Source organism: Blennius ocellaris, assembly GCF_963422515.1.
Source record: "Blennius ocellaris genome assembly, chromosome: 12".
In the NCBI taxonomy this organism is placed as follows: domain Eukaryota; kingdom Metazoa; phylum Chordata; class Actinopteri; order Blenniiformes; family Blenniidae; genus Blennius; species Blennius ocellaris.
In genome coordinates, this window is record NC_137661.1 from 13,192,954 (window position 1) to 13,213,670 (window position 20,717).

Genomic DNA, 20,717 nt, shown 5'->3' on the forward strand with positions numbered 1-20,717 from the left:
TAATGGATATTAACGGAGCATGACCAGGTCTGTACAACTCTGTTCTATCTGGTGTCCAGTATGTGATGATGAGAATTTTCGTATATATGCACATGTTTTATGACATTTGTCTTAGCCACCACCTGCCAAAATAGACATCTTAACCCACTAAATAAGCCAAAGTAAAAAGATGAAGAAAAAAAAAACAGCTCAATGTCAGGGAAACAGTGTTAAAATTATTAACACTGTTTACAAATGAGCCGATTTCTTCTTTGTCTTAGTTTTTTGGCTGGTTTTCTTTGTTTTGGTCAACTGTAGTCTTACTAAAAAGCACTCCAGAGTGACATCATTCATTGAAAGGAAATAAGGATGTTTGATCTGTATGGAGATTTTTTGAATATGAATAAGTGTGGAATTCAAAAATAACCAAAACAAAACAAAGAAGAAAAGAAAGAAAAACAAACCATAAAAATAAAATCTGCAAAGGATTTTTAAAAGAAAGTGAACAGTACAGCAACAGAGGAGAATATAGAGCGTAAGCTCTTATTCAACTTACACCAGTTATCCGGAAACTTGTGTAATCAATTTCAAAATTCCCTCCAGACAGACAAAGTGACAAAAATGATTTTGTAAATCCACAATACTGATTGCACATAATGTTGGAATGCAAAAAAAATACAAACACTGCGACATTTGTTCATTGGCGGTCTGAAAGTTTACAAGCTTGCAGAGAACCACGTAGCAAAATTCAAATCATTTGCATAATTATTGATTAGTTTCAATGGGGAAGAGGAGTAATGTCAATTGACAGATACATTTTTGGGGGGCAAATATGTTTCTACATATAGAACAATGACAGGAGCATAATTTAGAAATTGACATTCTGAAACATGTCTAGAGGAATTTATTAAATTGCTTAAGACTCAAGTTTACATTAATATTCAATGACTCTTTGCATGCTGCAGTTATTCAGTGACCAGCACTCCTACAACACAGTGGGAATATCTCTGGTTCTACTCTGATCTTGGATGGCCTTTCTGTCCAGAGTCTGCCTCCTCTTCTTGTGCGCAAGTTTTCCTCCTCAGCTGATATCTCTAAATTGCACCTATATGTGCTTAGAACTGATGTTTGTACGGTAATAGACTCGCGATGTGTCCAGGACGTACCCTGCCTATAAGCCAGGATCAGCTCCAGGGCCCGACCTTAAAGACAAAGCAGTACGGAAGATAGATGGATGGAATAAAGCTTACATCTGTAGTCATCACTGTATTACCTGCAAGCGAAGGTTGCGGTAATGTTTTCCATTTAGGGAAAACATTTTCAGCACAAGTTCAGTTTAGGACTTTTCTCGTCAATTACAAATGTGCAGAGTCAAGCCACTAATATACCGATGGACTTAATTTGTAAATTCACAAGCATGCAGCACAGTGACGTAGAAGTCTTGCCTCTCCGCGAAAAGAACTCCATTCTGTGCTCGAACCTTTAATCACATAGTTTTCATAGATGGTGTAACACTGCTTATAACTAGAAAACATCACTGTGTAGGTTCTGCTATTATTATCAGCCATTCATCTTGCTGCTTTCGGTTGGTGCAAACTGGACTTTGATAGGTATTCAATAAAAAAATATGACACATTGTACATTTTCTTTGCTGCCCATTGTTACTTTTATCTGTTTTGTTTGACACAGGATATGCATGTTGATTGTATTAATTAATGTTGTGGAGAAAAGCAACGGCAGTGTTTGCTAACCCGGATGAACTGCACAGACTTGTTCAAAGGAAATCCTCAGAATAAAAAGCCTGTTCTTGTTCTCAAAACAAGGATTTGCTTTACTCGGGTGTCAGTTTAGACCTGAAGCTCCCACGTGGGAGCAACTATTACTACCATGTCAGTATTGCCACAAAGGGAACATTTTCTGAGGGTTGGTACTTTATGACACGCATCATTATTAGAAGTAATGGGTCACCGAGGTAGTCAGATGTTTTGGAAAACACAAAGAATGACAGCCCACCAGATGACAGGCAGTCACTCCCTCTAAACAAGTCAGATCAAATTACACAGGGGAAGGAAACATTTGATTTAATCATGTTCTGAAGCACAGTGTTCACACTTTATACGAGCTTGTCCAAACATGCCAACTTGCCTGTAGTTTTAACGATGAAGTTGACTCATACAGTACTTCTGGTGGAGTAAATCAAAACTCCCCTCTTACTCAATTTCATTTATAGAATGTTTTTACAAATGAGATCAAACTTTGGAGCACGTCATTATTATTTGAGCATCAAGGAAATGCATTGTGCTTGAAGTTTGTTCACCTTTGACATCATCGGTGCCTCAACAGAACTTGACCATATAATATGGAAACATTATTGACTGCAATCTTTAGCTCTTCAACACTTGATGAATAAATTCCATTTAACACCTCATTAAATTGCATAGCATCATTTTACAAAGCAACACTCAAATCCGGACAAACAAGGAATATCTTTCTTTGCTAAATATATGCATCGGTACACCTCGAGGCCCAGTCAAAATCCTGAAGGCCAATAAATATTGTTAACCCCAAAAATCTTTACGTATCAGCTTTGGAGCTCCAGTCACTCATGGAAAATGAATTTGGTCTTTCATATTGCACGTTATGAAAAGTTGCACTCGTAGAGAGGCAAGTTTACTTTCCAGGATTTTGCAGTTAAATCTCTTCGTCTCCAGCTGTTTGTCAAACGTGTGACGTCCCGTTTCCTGCATCCTCCTCCCTGAATCTTCGAACGTGTGTTCGGAACAGATGTCAGCTGATCAGAATAACGTCGTCATTAACTGGAACTCTGCAACAACAGAGAAGACAAGCATGAAACACAAAGTCCGTCATCAACAAATGCTGGATCAAGAGCCGTCTTAAAATGTTGGAGCTCGTTACACCTCAGTCATGACGTTTATAGATAAGGTTCAAGGGGTGGGAGAAAAGGGTTGAAAAGTAACATGTTTTTCATTAATGCATGACTATGAAAAACTGTATAAAGCGTTTTTATGTTGGCCTGCTGAAACAAGAGTAAAACCACATTTTCTGCAAACCTCCACATTCAAACTATATTTTACATGATTACACAGTGGAAAAGGACGAAAATCACATTGAAACCATGCTAAAGTACGAGGTGTCCACCTTTACATTTGCTCAATCAACTAAACATTTTTCCTCATCTATAGAGCCACACTTTTAAAGGAATATTGTGTTGAGACGCCATATCTAACACTCTCCAAAGGAAGCAGGAACTCCAACTCAAAGCACCTTAGTCAGATCCGTGTGTTTTACATTGAGCTTCTCAATTGTCAAAATAATACTGTTGCTGTACTTTCTTATCAGATTCAGCTACGTGAAGTCATGAAAGCACAAGCATGGCTTTTCCGTGCATCAATTCATCTTTAATTCAGCTGTATTCAACTAAGGGTGTCGGGGGGCTGGAGGGGAACTAGATTGACTGTGGTTCACACACAATCTCTCCTACGGGCAATTTAGAGGCACCAATGAGCCGAAAGGCATGTTTTAGGATTGTAGGAGGAAACCAGAGTACCTAAGGAAAGACCACGCATGTGTAGGGAGAACACTGCATTGAACAACCCTCAAGCCCAATCCAGGCTCAAACCGGGGATATTCTCATGATAAGGAAGGACTGTTGAACACTATCACCATGGACAGCTTTTGAAAATGTTATATTCCACCTTAAAAGAGGTGTAGCACTCATACAAAGGCTTACAAAGTTAGGACACAATAGAGGCGTTGATATCAGGTTAATGTGTTCCCATTTTGAGAGCTGATCTGCAAAATAAGTGCTTTCATGGGAATTGTTTGGTGTGCTGCATATTATTGCATGTGGCCATTTTCAGACAAGCCGAACACTGTAGAATTAAAACAAATTTGGGAAAAAAAAGTCCTGATTGAACTACTGCCGTCTGTTGAGGATGTTAAAGTGTTTCATACAAAGAGAATAGAAAATGAGTCCAGTCCTTTTCTTAAAAGGTGTAACTGCCCTAGTATGAGGATTTGATGTAACGTTTCAAACATAAAATCCACAGGTTGGCTAAGGGCGTGATTATGAGGACATTGTGTGGAGCTTAGCAGCTGTTTCTATTACGCAAGCCGTGCAATTCTTATGGTAAAGGGTAAACAGCAGCTTCAGATAAATGAGTTAGATGTGTAGAGTTAGAGAGAGTCTTGCTTCTCAGCTTACCATCCAAACAAAATAAACTGTACTTGAAACAGAAAACTGAGATATAAAGGATCAACGTACATGGATGAAATTTCATCCAGAAAGGCATCAATATGTTCGCCGAGGATCCTGATCTAATTTTTGAGACAAAGATGCTGAAAGATAAAATTGAGTCAAATTACAGGCTCCAAACGACCGCACTTACACAGCTGGTGCATCTTGACAAGACGGCTAATGAAGAAACCTATCCAACCCGAAAACACAATAGACGCACATCGAGCTGCATTACACTACTTTACATAATGGCTCTGTAACTGAAACAACACTTCCTCAAACACTTTTCTTCCACAGCAGGAAATCCTGGACAGCTCAATGACGGAATACAGCGTGCCAACGTGCAGAGGAAAGCACAGACAGTGTTAATGTCTGCAAACAATTTGTTCCTGCTTTCAAGACTCTCCTGCCATCCTTGTTTCAGCCAAGGATTTTATTTTTCACAGCCAATGAATTAAGATCTTCAGAGGGTACATGACAGCAAATTATTTCATATTGCTTGGAAACATTCGAAGCTCTCCAAGCAAATCTGGTAACGGTTTGGTGACAAATCATGCGTAAATCTATACAAATGACTACAGTAGTTGTCTTTCTGGGGCAAATAACATCTTTTTGCACACAGGAAAATGTCATGCCTTTGAAGTGAGACGACGTTGATGGATACAGAAACCAAGTCTGGACTGTGTTTACAAAGCAGCATTTATCTTCACAGTAAACAATCACAGACTTACTTTAAATTAACAAAACTGACCCAATTTCTAGAAAAGATGGGCAAATTTTGAAAAATAAACAAACGGGTCACTTATTTCAGCAGCCTATGATTTGCCGTTTTATAATGTCAACCATTACGGATATAAATCACAGCTATTAATGCTAAGCCTTCTCGGGTTTTTTTTTTTTACACATTATTTTGAATGCAATAAAATGAAAAATACAACTTGTTGTGTACAATATTTGGCCTTTTCTTTAACAACCAGTAATACTAAAAAGATTACAGCTTTTACTGTACAATTTCATTTCAAATGTATTAATGTTCTATACCAGGACTATTCAACTATATTTTTGGGAGGGCCACATTTTCAGAAAGCTAAGGACCCGGGGGCCGGACAATTCCCTGAGCTATTATTCCTGATCTCAACCTGACACAATGCTCTGCCACATTCAAAAGTGTTTTATTCTGGTACATGGCAAAAAAGTACAAATCACTGACTTTATACGCATCATACTGTTTTTGTTTTGGAACAAAGGCTGTTACAGCCCCATAAACACATATTTGAAACATCTGAAAGATTATGTATGTCTTTCTGTATAATTTTGTAAATTCTGACATCTCTACTTGTAATACAAATCCCTGTCTTTCAAGCAATCCACAGAAGAGAGCAAACAGATTATCAGAATTGAAAGATTAGCTGAATGGATTTCATGTCACACAGTAGCTGAAAATTGAGCATCTGGCAACAAAAGCTGTTTATCGAACAGACTTAATACCACAGCTTTTTATTTTGTTTTTTGTTGTTTCATTCTGTTTTTCTCTTTTCCTTTGTTTTCTTTTTGTTTCTTTGTTTTATGTCCTTTTGTTTTTGCTTTTGTTATAATTGTTGTGATTATTTTGGTTTTTGCTCTGTTGCTGCTCAGGCTGGTTTAATCTCATGGCAGTTGGAAAATATTTAAATCACTGTGATTACTGTATTATTAAAAAGAAAAAAAAATGTATGGAGCACTAACAAGGGTATTGTATGTATCTCCCCACCAAGTCTTTCTCTGTCTTTCCTTTCCTCTCCTCTATCCTTTCACCCCAAACGGTCCGCAGAATGCCGCCACCTCTGAGTCTGGTTTCTCCAAAGTTTCTCCCTGTTGAGGGAGTTTTTCCTTTCCACAGTCGCAAACACACCTGCTTGCTCATGTGGATATGTTGGGCTTTTCTATTTTCTCTATAAAAGCAAATTGGAATGACTGTAATGTATTTAAAATGTCTTTCTTTTTTTTTATTAAAAAAAAAAAAAAAGAACTGATCTGCGGGCCGGTCTGATGCCTGTGGGCCGCCAGTTAAATAGGCCTGTTCTATACCCTCCAAATCACGGTGCGGCAATCAGGCACAGTGAGAATAGCCATGCAGGCACAGGTAAAATATAAACTTAACTTTCACACTGAATCAGTCTTTTCACTGTGAGGCATGACGGCAACTCGCCACACCGCCACTACTCCATTTTAACAAATGATAATACTAATATAATAATATAAGACATAAACAACAACACATGATACATAAGATCTACAGTCCATAGAAACATTGCGCTGATTCACACTGTGTGTGTGTGTGTGTGTGTGTGTGTGTGTGTGTGTGTGTGTGTGTGTGTGTGTGTGTGTGTGTGTGTGTGTGTGTGTGTGTGTGTGTGTGTGTGTGTGTGTGTGTGTGTGTGTGTGTGTGTGTGTGTGTGAGCGATACAAAGGCTCTAATGCATGTCATGAAAGCGGTTAGATTTTGTACACTTTATGGAGAACACTGGCAGCATAATAATTGGTCACTTCAGTTTCTTTTCAGGAAGAGAAAACGTGCAAACACATTCTCTCTTATTTCAGGAAACATGACCTCAGCAGCCATTCTGCAAGTACAGTTGTAGGACTTTTTTCTTGCATAACCAAGTTTCAGGTTGCATTTCAGAATGCAGTGATGTATTGTGAAGAGTGACTTTGGTTTTTTGACATCATTCTACGGGTGACATTTCACATTGTCTCAGAAATCTTTTCATAAAGAGTACGCATGGCAGATAGTGGAAAAAGCTACATTTGGTGCAATCTCTTATCTATGAAGTTTGGCAGAGCGATGAGCCAAGATCTGTTAGTACTTGATCTCACATTTGACCAATTCACTTACTGATTTTGAAAAAATTGTTTAGCTAAAATGTTAAATACGCTTTCACAATAGAAATACATGACAATCTATGTTCAAAGCCTATTAGTTATCTTTAAGAATGTAGAATCAAAAGCCAAAAGTATGAAACCATGCATAAGGGAAACCTTTATTTTCTGTGAGCTGTAGAAACCTTGTTGTTTCATAGAAACAGGAAGTAAAGACTGCAACCAGTTCAACTGCTACAGATTCTTCTGTCGACTGCAGTTTCACATGGGATGTGGTGGATTAAAATGATGTAATGGAAAATTAAACATGAATTGATTAGATTAGGTGTATTGTGAATTGACTGAGCAAAATCAAACACACACAACAGTAAGCTGCTGAAATGTGAATTCCACAACAATAAGCATACCCTGAGTTTACCATGCAACTTAAAACAAACATATGAAGCTATTAGCAAGGATACTCCTTTTGAGGCTCAATTTGACTTGAAGGGTTTTGAGGGAGACAACACAGCAGTGAGCAGTGACTGGGGGTGGGAGGGGGGTTCTTCCCACTGTGCAGCCTCAGTTTCTCTGTAATCAGCCCATCACTGGGTGTGTCTGCATAGCTCTCACCACTAATTTCATTGCTCTCAGGCCACAGAATACAGAGCCAAACCACAGCCTAAAGGAAACTCCAGTCTGCTGCCTGCCGATGATAGAGATTGGCTCATAGTAAAGGAATGAGCAGAGAATGAGGATGTATAGAAAGAAATACGTTTTGCTTTAGCAACATGGTGCCGGCTGTACCGAGTAGACAGGGTCCTACTTTTTCAAACTACAATTTATGTAGTGTTATATTGTACAATTGTTTAGGCTGATTGTGAGACTGAAAGAAAAAAAATGTCAGGACACTTTTGTTTTTGTAATTTCTTCAGTTTTTCTTGCACTGAGCACAATGTACGTGTAATCTAAATTAAAGTAATGTCACTATATGTCATTGTTGTTAGAGTAGTTTTATACACCTGCTTGTGCTTTCAAAGCGAAAGCATGTTAATTGACTCCAAGAAATGTTTCAGACGGCCAGCAGCAGCTTTTTGTTTGTTACAAACAACTGATTATTTGCGTGAGCATAGAGAGCCACAACGGCAGCATAGAATATTGAAGAACAACACTTTATCTTAAAGCCAGGCTTTGCTGGTATCACCCAGGCTTTCAAATGATTTGTGGTCCATAAATACCGCAACAATGATTACACAGCAGATACTGATGTCTTTATAATTCTCTTATTTTCCCACTTACTTACAGAGTGGTTTCTGCCACTTATTGCAACGCTTTCTACAAGGCAATTTTATAACTACCGGTACATTATTGCCACAATGAAGGGCGCTTCAAGAGACAACAAGCAAAAGAACACAATCTCAAGTTTGCAGGGAGACGCTCCCACACGTGGTCTTGAAAATGACACGTTTTGAAAGCATAATTGCATTAGATTGAATAGCTTCTCACCGTTGACAACAGCAGATCACAGGGCTTCTGATGTGAACGTCCGTCTGACTGCACTCCTCTGTGACAGGAAAGTCCGTATCGTCTTTGAGAAACTTCTGCAGATCTGTCAATGGGAATCCATTCTTCTGGTAGTTCTGTTTAAAAAAAACCAAACAAACAAAAAAAAAACAATTCAAACAGTTCACACAAAGTTTGAAAAGAATGCAACTTTTGTTGTATCACATTTGAGAGACTAATAGAACAGTGGATGGAGAACAACGCCTTATTCTAAAAAGAAAACATGCAACAAAAAAAATAAAATAAAAAACACCCCTTAAAAAGGTCCTAAATTTAGCAAAGTAGCTAAATATTTACATTTTGGTTGGACTACCTAAATACAAATGGCACATCTTCAACCACAACTTTCTCACTTTCAGTGCAAAGCAATATTAGCAGGTAGACTGCGACCTGACACCCTGCCTGCCATGTTTCACTTACAACCAAGTGTGAACAAAAACAAGTCACTTCTAAAAACACTAAATCACTGCAGTATCAGCAGGTATGTTTCCTCTTGGTGCCAATACAATGTCGCTCTCACTATGTTTCAACGGAGCCCTACTGATCTGTGGGCTACAAACCCTGCAGTATCCTACTGTTTTGTTCTGGGTCACAGTGTTGTGTGAAGCTGCTACTGAAGCTCACTATAGTGCTCCGTCACACATTTTGGCACCTGATCAAGGGTCCTTAAGACTTTGCTGTATACTCAAAGTCACTGCTCCCTCTGGTTGCAATAAACCTTGACAGTGAGTGAGACCTTGGAGCTGAGGGAGAAGTGAGTCGTTACACATTAAGTTATAGCGACACAAAGAATGACCAACATGCGTGCCGTTACACATTTTCACTTCTCACGTGAGGTTGTGTCTGCACCGATTTCAGACGTCATGAAGGTGGAAAAAAAAATGCCATCAGTGCTTCTTTTGTGCACCAAAAAGTCTTGCGAGAACAGTTGGTCAATGACAGGAGGATTTCTCAATTTCAAAATTCTGAGCTTCCATTACTAAACTCTGCCAAGTGTAGTAATATTTTGCACGTTACTCATTCAGCGAACCAAGACTTACCTTGATGGTCTCGTAAGAGTCAGTGATAAGAGCGATGAAGAGTGACAGCACCATGTAGATGAAGAGGGAGATGAAGGAGTAAAGGTACGCCCGACTGAAGAGCCACACCAAGGTGTTTTTGTCTTTCAGCTGGGCGAAAGTAGTGAACATGTCGTCGCCATTCAACAGGGAGAACAGGCACTCTGCGACGCGACTCAGGCCCTCAAACTGGAGAATTGGAGCACAGACAACAACACAATGAACAGTGAATATGAGCACAATGGAAAAGGCCAAAAACAGTTCAATCTAGAATAATTAGCCTGGTAGAAAAACAACAAAAGATATTTTTCACAGCACAAACGAGTAAACAAGACAATTAATTTGGTCTGTAAAATAATTGAATTATATTTTATCAAGTTGTTTGTTTTTCTATCTGTACACGTACAAGAAAACCTTTAACATTTCCATCCAAGTTAGAAACAGGGACTATCTAAGGTGCATTAATGTTGTTGTATGGTTGTTGATTAGTTATTCAGAAACGTAACTATCACTGAGTCATTGCATAAGGTCACATCCTGCAGTGTAACAGAGGAAAGTGAGTCATACCACCCCCCCCCCCCCTCTTGGGTCACTTGTATTTATACATATGAAAATCAAGATTACTAAAACTGATACCGAAGCCAATACAAACACAGGCAGTTCAAAAATTGCTCTCTGTGCCTCGGGTGGTCACTTGTCAACCAGGTCAAACGTTTTAAAGGTAAAGAGATCAAACAAATCTTTCATTTTCTTTTCTCTAAAGTGTGATTGATGAACGATTCTTTAGAAAATGGACCAGAGGACAGACACAAGCGAAATGGCTAAAAGCGGTGACGTATTTAAAAGGTGGCAGGGGTGCCAAAGAGACTAATCACTGAAAGGGAGAGTCTGCAAGCCAACGTTTAACTTTTGCTTCAGCAGGATCTGATAGTATCTGAGAACAACATCCCTTTGTGACCTTACCGATTCAGGCCACGGCACTTGAAGACGTGTGGAAAGGCAAGTCCTATGACATCCTCTGTTTATTCTTTCAGTAAATACACAGAGGATCCTAGAAGGGCTGACAGCACGCTGCAGGGGACTCCCCCAGCCACCAGAATGTAAATATCCACGCCAGGTCTCAGCTGATTGCTGCACTGGACAAACTTCAGAAACTAAAACCTGCTTGACTTCAACTGAAGTTCATTTTCACCTCCACTGATTATTATCTATATTCCAACTGAGGATGGAAATTCATGCAATGCAATGCAATACTTTGTATATAGTTTGAAGAAGACATAAAGTGTGTTTTAAGTTATAAAATAACCCTCTTAAGTGCCTTTGATGAAACACCTGTACAGATATCCCTGTTAGTACATGTGGCAATGGAGTGCACCGACCTTACAAGCACACTTCAAAAAATGTACAGCAGTTACTCCTCTTCAGGTTAACATGATCAACAAATCTGAACTCGGTCAGTGAGACCCGAGATGTGGGACAGCTGCACTCGGTATATCTCACATTTGTCTCTTGAGTTTTGACTTGTTTAGACGCCAATTTCTCCTTGGACTTCCGTAAATAATTTATCTTAACAGCCACGGACAGCTAAACACAGTCCTATTTACCCTGATGACATTTAAGATTCAGGACCCTCCCAGATAAGCTGACCGCCTCATACTGGTAAGAGGTGAATCAAATGCTGCTTAATCCTTATGTGAACATATCCATTATGTAAAGTGAAGAAAAATAAAACCCCACGGTTCAAAAACAATTTTTTTCTGACCACTTAATTTAGGTCACACTTATTACTGAAGTCTGGCAGAACAGAATTTCATCTACTGCAAATTTTTATGGAGTATTGGGTTATATTCTAGTTTTTAAAGGTCTGCTCCTCTATATATAAAAATATGAGAGAGAGAGAGAGAGAGAGAGAGAGCGAGAGCGAGAGCGAGCGAGAGAGAGAGACTAATCACTGTTGTCAGACAATCAGTGTAGAAACACACAGTGACCTCTGGCGGTCACTTGATGCACTTCATATTTCAGTTTAAGGGCTGTAAAACATTACCGACCATAAAAGTTCTTTATCCCCATAAAAGAAGAACTCCGTGGCATTTTGTCTTCCTCTTTTTACAGTTTCCTCAACTCAAATCACTGAGACAGCTGCTGAAACAGCAGTTTACAAATAACCAGTACGAGAGGTCTGAGCAGTTTGTTTTCTGTTACGATAAATGAAACCATTAGATTACCAACTAATAATCTCAGATAGTTGGATTTATAATGCATTTAATCATTTTTGTTGACTTCTATTATTGGTCAACTCCCATAAAGATACCATAAACAATATCCTTACTACTAGAGCTAATGTTGACATATGGAGGTAATTACATTAGATGATATTTTCTTTAAATATTTGTCTTCATATTAATCTTATTTAATTGTATTGAGATTGTTTTTTTTACAGGAAATTAAATAACACTATTTGAAAACTATTAAGTAATAGTTTTCTTTTTTGCATGTGAATCACTCTACTAAGATCCACATAAAATGTACAAGCAGGTTGTTGGATTTTAAATAAGGTTTAAGACATGGAAATACTGGTTATGGCAGAGGACAATGGCCGAACCAGAAAAAAAAATGGAATGTTCATGAGCAAATTGTGACAGATGTATAATTTATACACAAGAATCATACATTTATTTGTGTCAATGTCCATCATCAATAACTTTTGTGTCAAAGTGAGTTTTAAGCGAGTGCTTAACAAGACAGTCATTTCAAATGTGTCTGAGTTGGTACTTCCCTTTATTCAACCTCATAGTTGTGGACTCAGCAAGTTTTGTGTGAATAAACAGTGTGAGTCAGTGTAGAGACTCAATAGTTTCTTTACGTTTCTCCCAGACCTCACCAAAAACATCAATCATCACAATCTACTCCTTTGACAGCTTCTACTTATTCAGAATGCAGCAGCATAACTCGACGCAAAACCACTGAATCCTTCTCCTCATCAGCTGCACTGGCTATTGGTAAATCGCTATCTAGAATAAATAGTCTTGTTAACATTCAAAGCTGTTCTTGATCAGTCTCCAATCTATCTCACTGACTCATTTACAGCCAAACCAACCTTTTTGTCTGCTTCTGACCTTCATCACTCCAAAGAGTCCCATCATCGAACCTCAACACTACGAGCACCAGAACATTCACATACTCTACTCCTAATCTCTGAAATGACCTTCAACACCACAAACACATGTCACCACGATTAAAACACATAGAAAAGCTTAATGACTTTAATTGTAAAATTACTTCTTCCAACTCTGTTTATTTATTTTAAGTACTGGTAATGTATAATTCTGTGTATGTTCCTGATGTAAAATAACCCAGAGTATCTTGACAGGCCCCTTCAAATCATGCTTTGAATGATAACGATAATGTTATCTTTTTTTTTTTCCTACTCCTGAAAACTGACTTCGCCTAATGAACTGTTTCCGCTTCGCTGGAACCAGACAGAAAATTACCTTCTCATGGTACGGCCCAAGTACAATCCATCCACAGAAGGTATAGCCAAGGTAGATCATGCCTGCACAGCAGCAGAAACGCAGGACCTTCGGGAAGGCTGCTTTCATGGTTAAAATCAGCACCTAAACATGTAAGAAGGATGGAACTGTTCAATCGCAAGGAAGATGCATGATTATATTTCAGTGCGAGGAGGACAAAGTCAGATGTGAACAGAGGCATGATGGGAACAAAATGTAAATAATATACGTCAATTCATTTATTTGTATTTATTTTTGAATTTCATTTTAAATTATTTAACAGGCAGTGAACAATTCTAACTTCTCACTCCTAAATGTGACTTGAAGTTTCTCTTTTCCCTTCACAAAAGCTGTAAAGCAATAATTTAGTTATCAATACTTCAATCATCTTAGAAATATATGGTTATATACATAGTTTGGGCAGTTGTAGATTGATAGAATAGAATATTAAAGAAATTGCATGAATCTTCTTTAGGATTAAGATTTGTGTTCAAATGTAGACAGTCTATATGTCGCCATACTTATTATCGGGATGGTGTCCATTTTTAATCACAAGAATGCTGCCTCTTCATCCTGTCACTGTCCTGCACAGTACAGTTGTATAATCTTCTATAAACGTGAATATGAAGATCATTAAATAGAATAGTGTCATGTGAATGAAGGCAACAAAAAGGCATTCCCAAACTATAAAGACGAAGAATAATTTCAATATTTGGCATTTCTTAGATATAAATAAATTTTTCTAAATAGTTTCATTTCAGTATGAGCAATATTAACTTTGCTTGACTTCAAATGGAAAGTACTGCCCTTCAATATAGCTTGGGTTTATGTATTGAGATCTGCACAATTATAAGAAAGAAACTCCTCAGACTCACGTTGTATTTCTGGAAGTATCCCAGGTACCTGATCACACCAACCCACACCAATAACGTAGACGTTCCCAGGAAGATACTGCACACATCATAACTTGTGAGGCTCTAAAAGGGAGAAAAAGGGCAAATAAGAGCACTGAAATGGAAATAGTGGAAATGCAGTATTCTTATATATTGCTTCAGAAGTTCCCAGATGACTATGGGTGAGAATAAAGTCACATATCGCAGGAATATTAACGTTATTGTGAAACTTTAACTGGACTCTAATAACCTAAACCCATAAGCAACAACATTTATTTAAACTTACTGCAATTCCCGGATGGGAGTTTATGCATTTCAAGATTTGTACGCTAAGTACAAAGGAATGAGAGTGCTTTGTGTGAGTGGATTCTGTAATGTACATCTTTTCAGTTTCTTTTTTTAATTATTTTCTACTGTGTACCAACAGAGTCTGCAAATGAGAGTTAGCTATAATGTCCTGTGATGCATTTCTATTCAATCAGAGTTTAGAACTTTTCTGTACACGATTCCTGAAAATAAATCATTAAAAAAAAAAAAACTTTATGACTCTTGGGCTTGTGATTGAACCCTAAAGTGTCATGAACCATGTGAAATGGTTTAATAGGGTTAAAAGTCCAACGCGACACAAGCAACAGAGCAACGCCCTACAGATTATTAACCACACTGACCAAATGACTGTCACGTTCAGCTGTTTTAACATCACAAAATCACTAAGTTCCTGGAAATTTAGAAAGAAAAATTATAAAACTTGACTGTACTTAACATATTTATAATGTTACTGTGTGTTACCTAATGCCACAGTGAAACTCCAGTGAGTGCCGAGTTGCACTTTGGATATTTTAGGCAACCAGATTTGACAGGGAAGGATGCTGACAGAAAGCAGACGCCCTCTTTGGTTTAATGTTATATAGAGACAGAATATTACTTCCTTGAAAGGTAAAGTCATGACTTAATAGCCCCCCCCCACACACACACACACACACACACACACTATTTACAGTGTAAATTTACAAAATACTTTCTTTATGAAGATTTTCTTCCCAATAAACACTCTGAATGTGAATAAAACCAGTGTAATAAAAAAAATGTAATGTCAAAACGTTAGTTTGTTTCATGTGCTATAATGACCCTTGACTCCAAGGGGAAATTTTGAAGGAAATAATTTACCTTGGCTTGTATTTCCATCTTTAGTATGGATCCGACTATGGCCAGAAGGTCGCTGATGATGACCAACACGTACCAGCCATTCAGAAACTCATTCTGGTCGTCCTCACACACCTTGTGATTGTAGTTCTCAAGGGAGAACCGGGAGAATCTCTTTAAAATACAGCAACATAAATTCAGTACGCCGCAGGACAGAAGGCAGAGACTTGAAAAGGAATAGAAAAGACATAGGAGAACCAGAGAAAAATAAACAAGCTTCCATTCTAAACTGTATTTTGTTAAAACCGAGTTCCCATTTTAAGCAAAAAATGTGAAAAACAATATTTCTACCTTTTACATGCAATCCGCATCAAAATTGCAAAAGGATAACAAAATTCGTGTGTGAGCAGATGGGGCACATCTGACCTGAAGCAGCCTGACGGCCAGTACAATGGAACGTGTGCACAACACGGCGGATGTGATGCAAACCAGGATGACAAAGGCATCAAAGACCAGCAGATAGTGTGTGTTCTTTTGAGCTGAAAAAAAGAAAACATTATAACTGCGTGTGAGAAACTTTATCTCTTCCACAACTCACTCACACTCCTTACTGACGCTGATAACTGAGTCAGCAAGAAAACGCCTCACCAACAGTCTCCACCAGGAAGAAGAAGACAACCAATTATGACGGTTTTTTTTACCACCACTATGGGATTAATTAGCACTGAGATGTTGCTACAGTGAATGAACCATTAATAAAATGAAGAAACAACAGCCTCTGTTCATCTGGCTGGTTTTATCAAAAAGATTCCCCCTTTTTGTTCAGAGAATGACACTTTACCTGTCCCAGATATCTTCCAGGCATGACACGCACTGCTCTGCGCATCAATGTCCAAGAATAGTTTCACCTTTCCACTGTGACACTGGTTGTCAAAGGTTATCTGGAGCAACAATTTGAAAGAGGACCAAGTGTTCATTAGAATATCAATTTGACAGTGAGTTAGTTGTCGGAGCCAGTGAATGGTTAAGCCATACCGTAACGTAGAAGGAGTAGCAGTCAGGTAACTCCCGCGTGCGCACTGTCTGGAGGTTGATTCCCTTCAACTGGAAATTAATTTTGACGTCAACCAGCCTGAGAAAGACAAAGGGCCAGAAACTCAAACCAGCGGTTGCAGGCAGCAGAGGAAATGTCACTGTATGTATGAGGAGCAGCCACAGAGTACTAATACTGATGTACACCTGTAAAAGTCCAGATCAAAGAAGGAGGAGTTGTTGGTCTTCCACTGGTTGGCAGTCCTTGGATCATGAGTCATACAAACTGAAAGAAAACCGAGAAACAGAATGACAAAACCTCTGCTGCTTCCTCATTTTCGAGCGTTTTGACATCATTGTGATACATAACATAAAGTGAATACACTTCTTCTTCACAGCAATATAGAGAGGCACCATTTCCATTTCTTGTACAATTACACACTGATTAATGTGATTGTTGTGCTCTATCGTGGTTTGTCCTGCATACATTTATCTCTTTCACAACAAACTGTCCAAAATAGCTGCCTCTACTGTATTCAGTCTCTTGAGATACTTTTTTAAACGCTTGTAAGTTCCTCACTCAAAGAAACCCCATAAGAGTGCTCTCTTACCCGTCTCCAGCTGAGCGTCAATGTCATAGGTCTCGTCTGAAGGCGCCAGGCTGCCTCGCTTGTAGTATTCTTTACAGATGATCAGAGGAAGCAGGTTCCCCTCTGCATCCTCAGCGTAACCGATGGGACCCACAGAGAGCTCACCCAGCTGGCTGTACTGTAAAGATCAGAGGCCTCAGGTAAAACACACTCCGGCTCAAGAGTGCAATGATGCTGAAAATCGATTACAAGTACAACAATGTGTATCTTTTTAGATGTGGAAATATAACAACAACCCTGTTTCAAACGAGAGCATCTAGAACTTTTACAATTTGCATCAATCGAGTGGTTTGTATTCATCTTTCATTTTCCTCTCGCATGCAAAAATATTCTTTATGATATATATATCTTTCTGTGAAAATCTGGAATAAGTGAATGGCAAAGGAGTAAGTCTCAATGTGCTTTCAAAACAGTAATGGACAGATCAGACCATGAACCCTGAGAATACACACTTAAGTAAATATATGTAAGATAAGGAGCCTGACAGTCTAAACTCCTCAGGGAAGTTATTCCAAAAACCAGAACGTCCAGTTGGCCATGGCTCTCTGTTTAAAAAGTGTAATTGCAACCAGTCAAATATTGACAAAACATGAATGGCATTTAAATTATTTGCGGGGAATCATTGAAATGGCCATTATATATTCTATCTCATGAAGAATGTCAGGAGTATGTTTGTTTGTTTGTTATATGTTCATTTTGCAGCCTTATTATGGACGAACTCTTATGCACGTTAACACTCATTGATAGATGAAGTCAACGTGTCATCTGCATGATACCGATTTCAATTTCAGGAGTCTAATGACAGGTAGAAAACCAAACAAGAAGCCTGGACGACTGCTTTTACATGCACATTCAAGCAAAAGTTATAATCGCGGCACATTTTGTGATGAAAACAAAGGATTGTGTGAAACAAAAGACGGCCAGATGACAGAGCAATGGAGAAATGTGGAAATGTTATTAAACCTTCAATATTTACAACTTGATATTCAAGTCAAAAACAAAGAAATGCTGTATGAAGGTAAGGAGAATTAATGCAGACAAAATAAAATCAAACATCATTATAAACATACCAAATAGAGCACACTGACTTTGCTAGGAAACTGAGTGCAGCGTGACTTTCATGTGAGGCGACTGGTTTCAATCATTTAGATCTTAAAATACATGGAGTGAATATATATTTTGTGCAGTCGCTTTAATCACCATGCCGAGAAAAACAGTTCCATCCCGTCCTGCCTCAAAAAAATTATCAAGCAGAAGATGTCCAGAGGGGCCCCATTTCCCTGGTTTCCACAGCAATTTGCATTGCGGCTGAAGCAGATTTCTAAAAACAATTGAACATGTACATCTTCACAGAGGAGACCCTGAACAAATGTTTATATGTGGTCAGACAGCAAAACAAAATGTAAGCAATAATATCACATCCTGTATATTTTCATTCAGCTGGTCCATGTGTATAAAATATTACAGTCACAGGTGAGCAAACTTGCCTGATCCAGGACATAAAACAGACTGTCGTAGACATCGTGTTGGGTGTAGACTGCGATGCAGTAGTCGTCCTCATCCACCCCACTGTAGTCCTTTAGAAATAGATTTTTGAGAGCCATGGTGTTCTCCTCCTTATAGGAAACCACCAGCTGGTTGTTGAGCCCAAACAGGACCAACTGTGAACGACAGACAGTAAGGCAGCGTTAAAGTAGTGCGGTGATGTAGAATGTAAATACTTGCAGTGCATAGTCAAGTAGTGAAGTGCATGAATTCCTGTTTGTTTGCAGATAAGTTTCGATCAGCACATTTTTACAACAATCTATTTTCTAAAACTGATGATCATCCCTAGATTATGTTGACTTTTTATACAAAATCCATTCTCCAAGCTCTATTGTTCAGTGGTTGGTTGTTTTTCTAGTCCTTAATATGGAGTATTACTTTTTATACAATTTCATTTTATCATTACATTGTTTTTCAGCTTTATTTTGCAAATATCTTTTTTGTTTTCCCTACTGAAGCTGCAAGAGGAAAATAATGCTGGTTATGTAGAGCCTTGTGTGTCAGCATGTGTCATCAGACTTTGCTTGCTGCCACAGATTCATATACATTTACTGCGCTGTCATATTACTGTTCCAGGAAGGGTTGATCTTATCCGAGGCGAGTAATAAATTGTCTTTAAAACTGCTGCGCGTACTTGTGTGGTGATCATAATGATTTTCAGAATCTGGACTCCCATTTTCCAGGGCAGATGACGGCGGGCTCTGTACTTCTCACAGGGACTCATAAAGTAATACTTCAGGTCATCTCTCAGGTTCTCCTCTTTGACGGTCTCTTGAGTCATGGCAGAGCTGCAACGAGGAAAACACCAACACAAAGGAGCGACGATCAACAGCAGCTGGTTTAAAACTGGAAGGTAAAGGATCCTCCATCCACCCTCGGGTTGTGAGGATCGGGTTAAAAAGCAGAAGTGAAAGTGTAAAGGCAGTTATTTCATGAGCAATCGTGTTTGTCATGTGCACCAAATTGCTCTTTCCACACAGGAAGAACTCCATGTACTGGAATACACTGCCTGCATTCAGACTGCAGCCTAGGTTCAAGTCCAAGGTTAGCTCTGAGTGTACTTTCAATATTTTCACAACAGTTTGTGAACCACACACTCTCAAAACAGCCAAAACTACATTTTACTTCCCAGCTTTTCACAGCAACAAGTGAACAAAGATAACCATTCATGACTATATCATGGAATTGCACAAACTCGTATCGTCGTCATGTTGTTGGAATAACAAATCCTCCGTTTTGAAACATATGGCGTTTAAATGCGCTCGTGTCAGCGGCCAGCACTTGATTTTACCCAATAACTTAACACACACATGACTTCACTTTTTAGTTCAGAAGAACAGTAATTAAAATAACACCCACCTAACGGAGTTGCTCCGGTCCATATATCGAACCAATAGTTCCATAATAAGTTATAATAATAATATTGGTGGAGAGAGTCCGACCAACACCGGAGAGACGCACTGTGTGCACGCGCCCTGAGGACTCCCTCCGGCTGAGTTTACCAACAGGACGCGCAGCTCGAGCTCAGCCAATCAGGACACGAGCTGCGAGCTGTGTGCAGGTGCCCAATCTGCGGGGCGGGGGCTTCCGTTAGCCACCTTAATCGAAACTAACTTTCATTCCTTTTTTTCAAGAATGGTCTACGGATCGAGTCTTGTCTTTATTATTATTATTCAAGAATTGTCAAAGTGTGGTGCTGTTCTGCTACCAGAAGACCCGTTTGCCATTTGGATCCAAACATTTATAGAAACTTTTTTTTTTTTTGCCATGTTTTTCTTTACATTTTCACAACAAAAATACAGCTTCTTGGTTCTATTTTGCTCCACAATCATATTGAAAATGAGTTACTGTACATTGAAAAACAACACAACAAAACAACCCACACACACACAAACACATGCACAGAATCCGAACAAAAGTGCTTCTCCCATCTTATCTAAACATAATCTGCCCATATTAAACTTTAATGTTTGCCAAAAAAAAAAAAAGAAAAGAAAAGAAAAAAAAGTGAATTATAAGTTACCAAGGTTAAAAACTAAAATTCAGGCAAATAAATAAAAAGTGTGTTTAACAAACCAAACCAAACTGGACGAAAAGTTTTGAAAAGGAAGAATCTAACCAGGATATCAGCTCTGTGTTCATCCATCAGGTCCAGGTTTCACACTGAGGGAGTACAAATAAAAAAAAGAAATTGGGAAATACTTTTTTCTGTATTTATTTGATTCCTATTGATAAAGCATGGATGAGAA

The 20,717-nt window shown here is 38.6% G+C and overlaps 1 protein-coding gene across 1 annotated transcript; it reads right to left on the reverse strand.

Annotated features, from left to right (window-relative positions):
• Nucleotides 1-1,889: 1,889 nt before the first annotated feature.
• mcoln2 (mucolipin TRP cation channel 2) lies at nucleotides 1,890-19,929 on the reverse strand. The gene is made up of 14 exons (XM_080506899.1): nucleotides 19,828-19,929; nucleotides 19,103-19,256; nucleotides 18,411-18,584; nucleotides 16,885-17,041; nucleotides 16,481-16,559; nucleotides 16,277-16,373; nucleotides 16,083-16,182; nucleotides 15,668-15,780; nucleotides 15,266-15,415; nucleotides 14,081-14,182; nucleotides 13,188-13,310; nucleotides 9,679-9,885; nucleotides 8,582-8,715; nucleotides 1,890-2,803 (listed from the first exon to the last, which is right to left on the reverse strand). The coding sequence occupies exons 1-14, from the start codon at nucleotides 19,869-19,871 to the stop codon at nucleotides 2,767-2,769; spliced, it is 1,671 nt and encodes a 556-aa protein (XP_080363025.1). The 5' UTR covers nucleotides 19,872-19,929; the 3' UTR covers nucleotides 1,890-2,766.
• Between the last annotated feature and the right edge of the window lie 788 nt (nucleotides 19,930-20,717).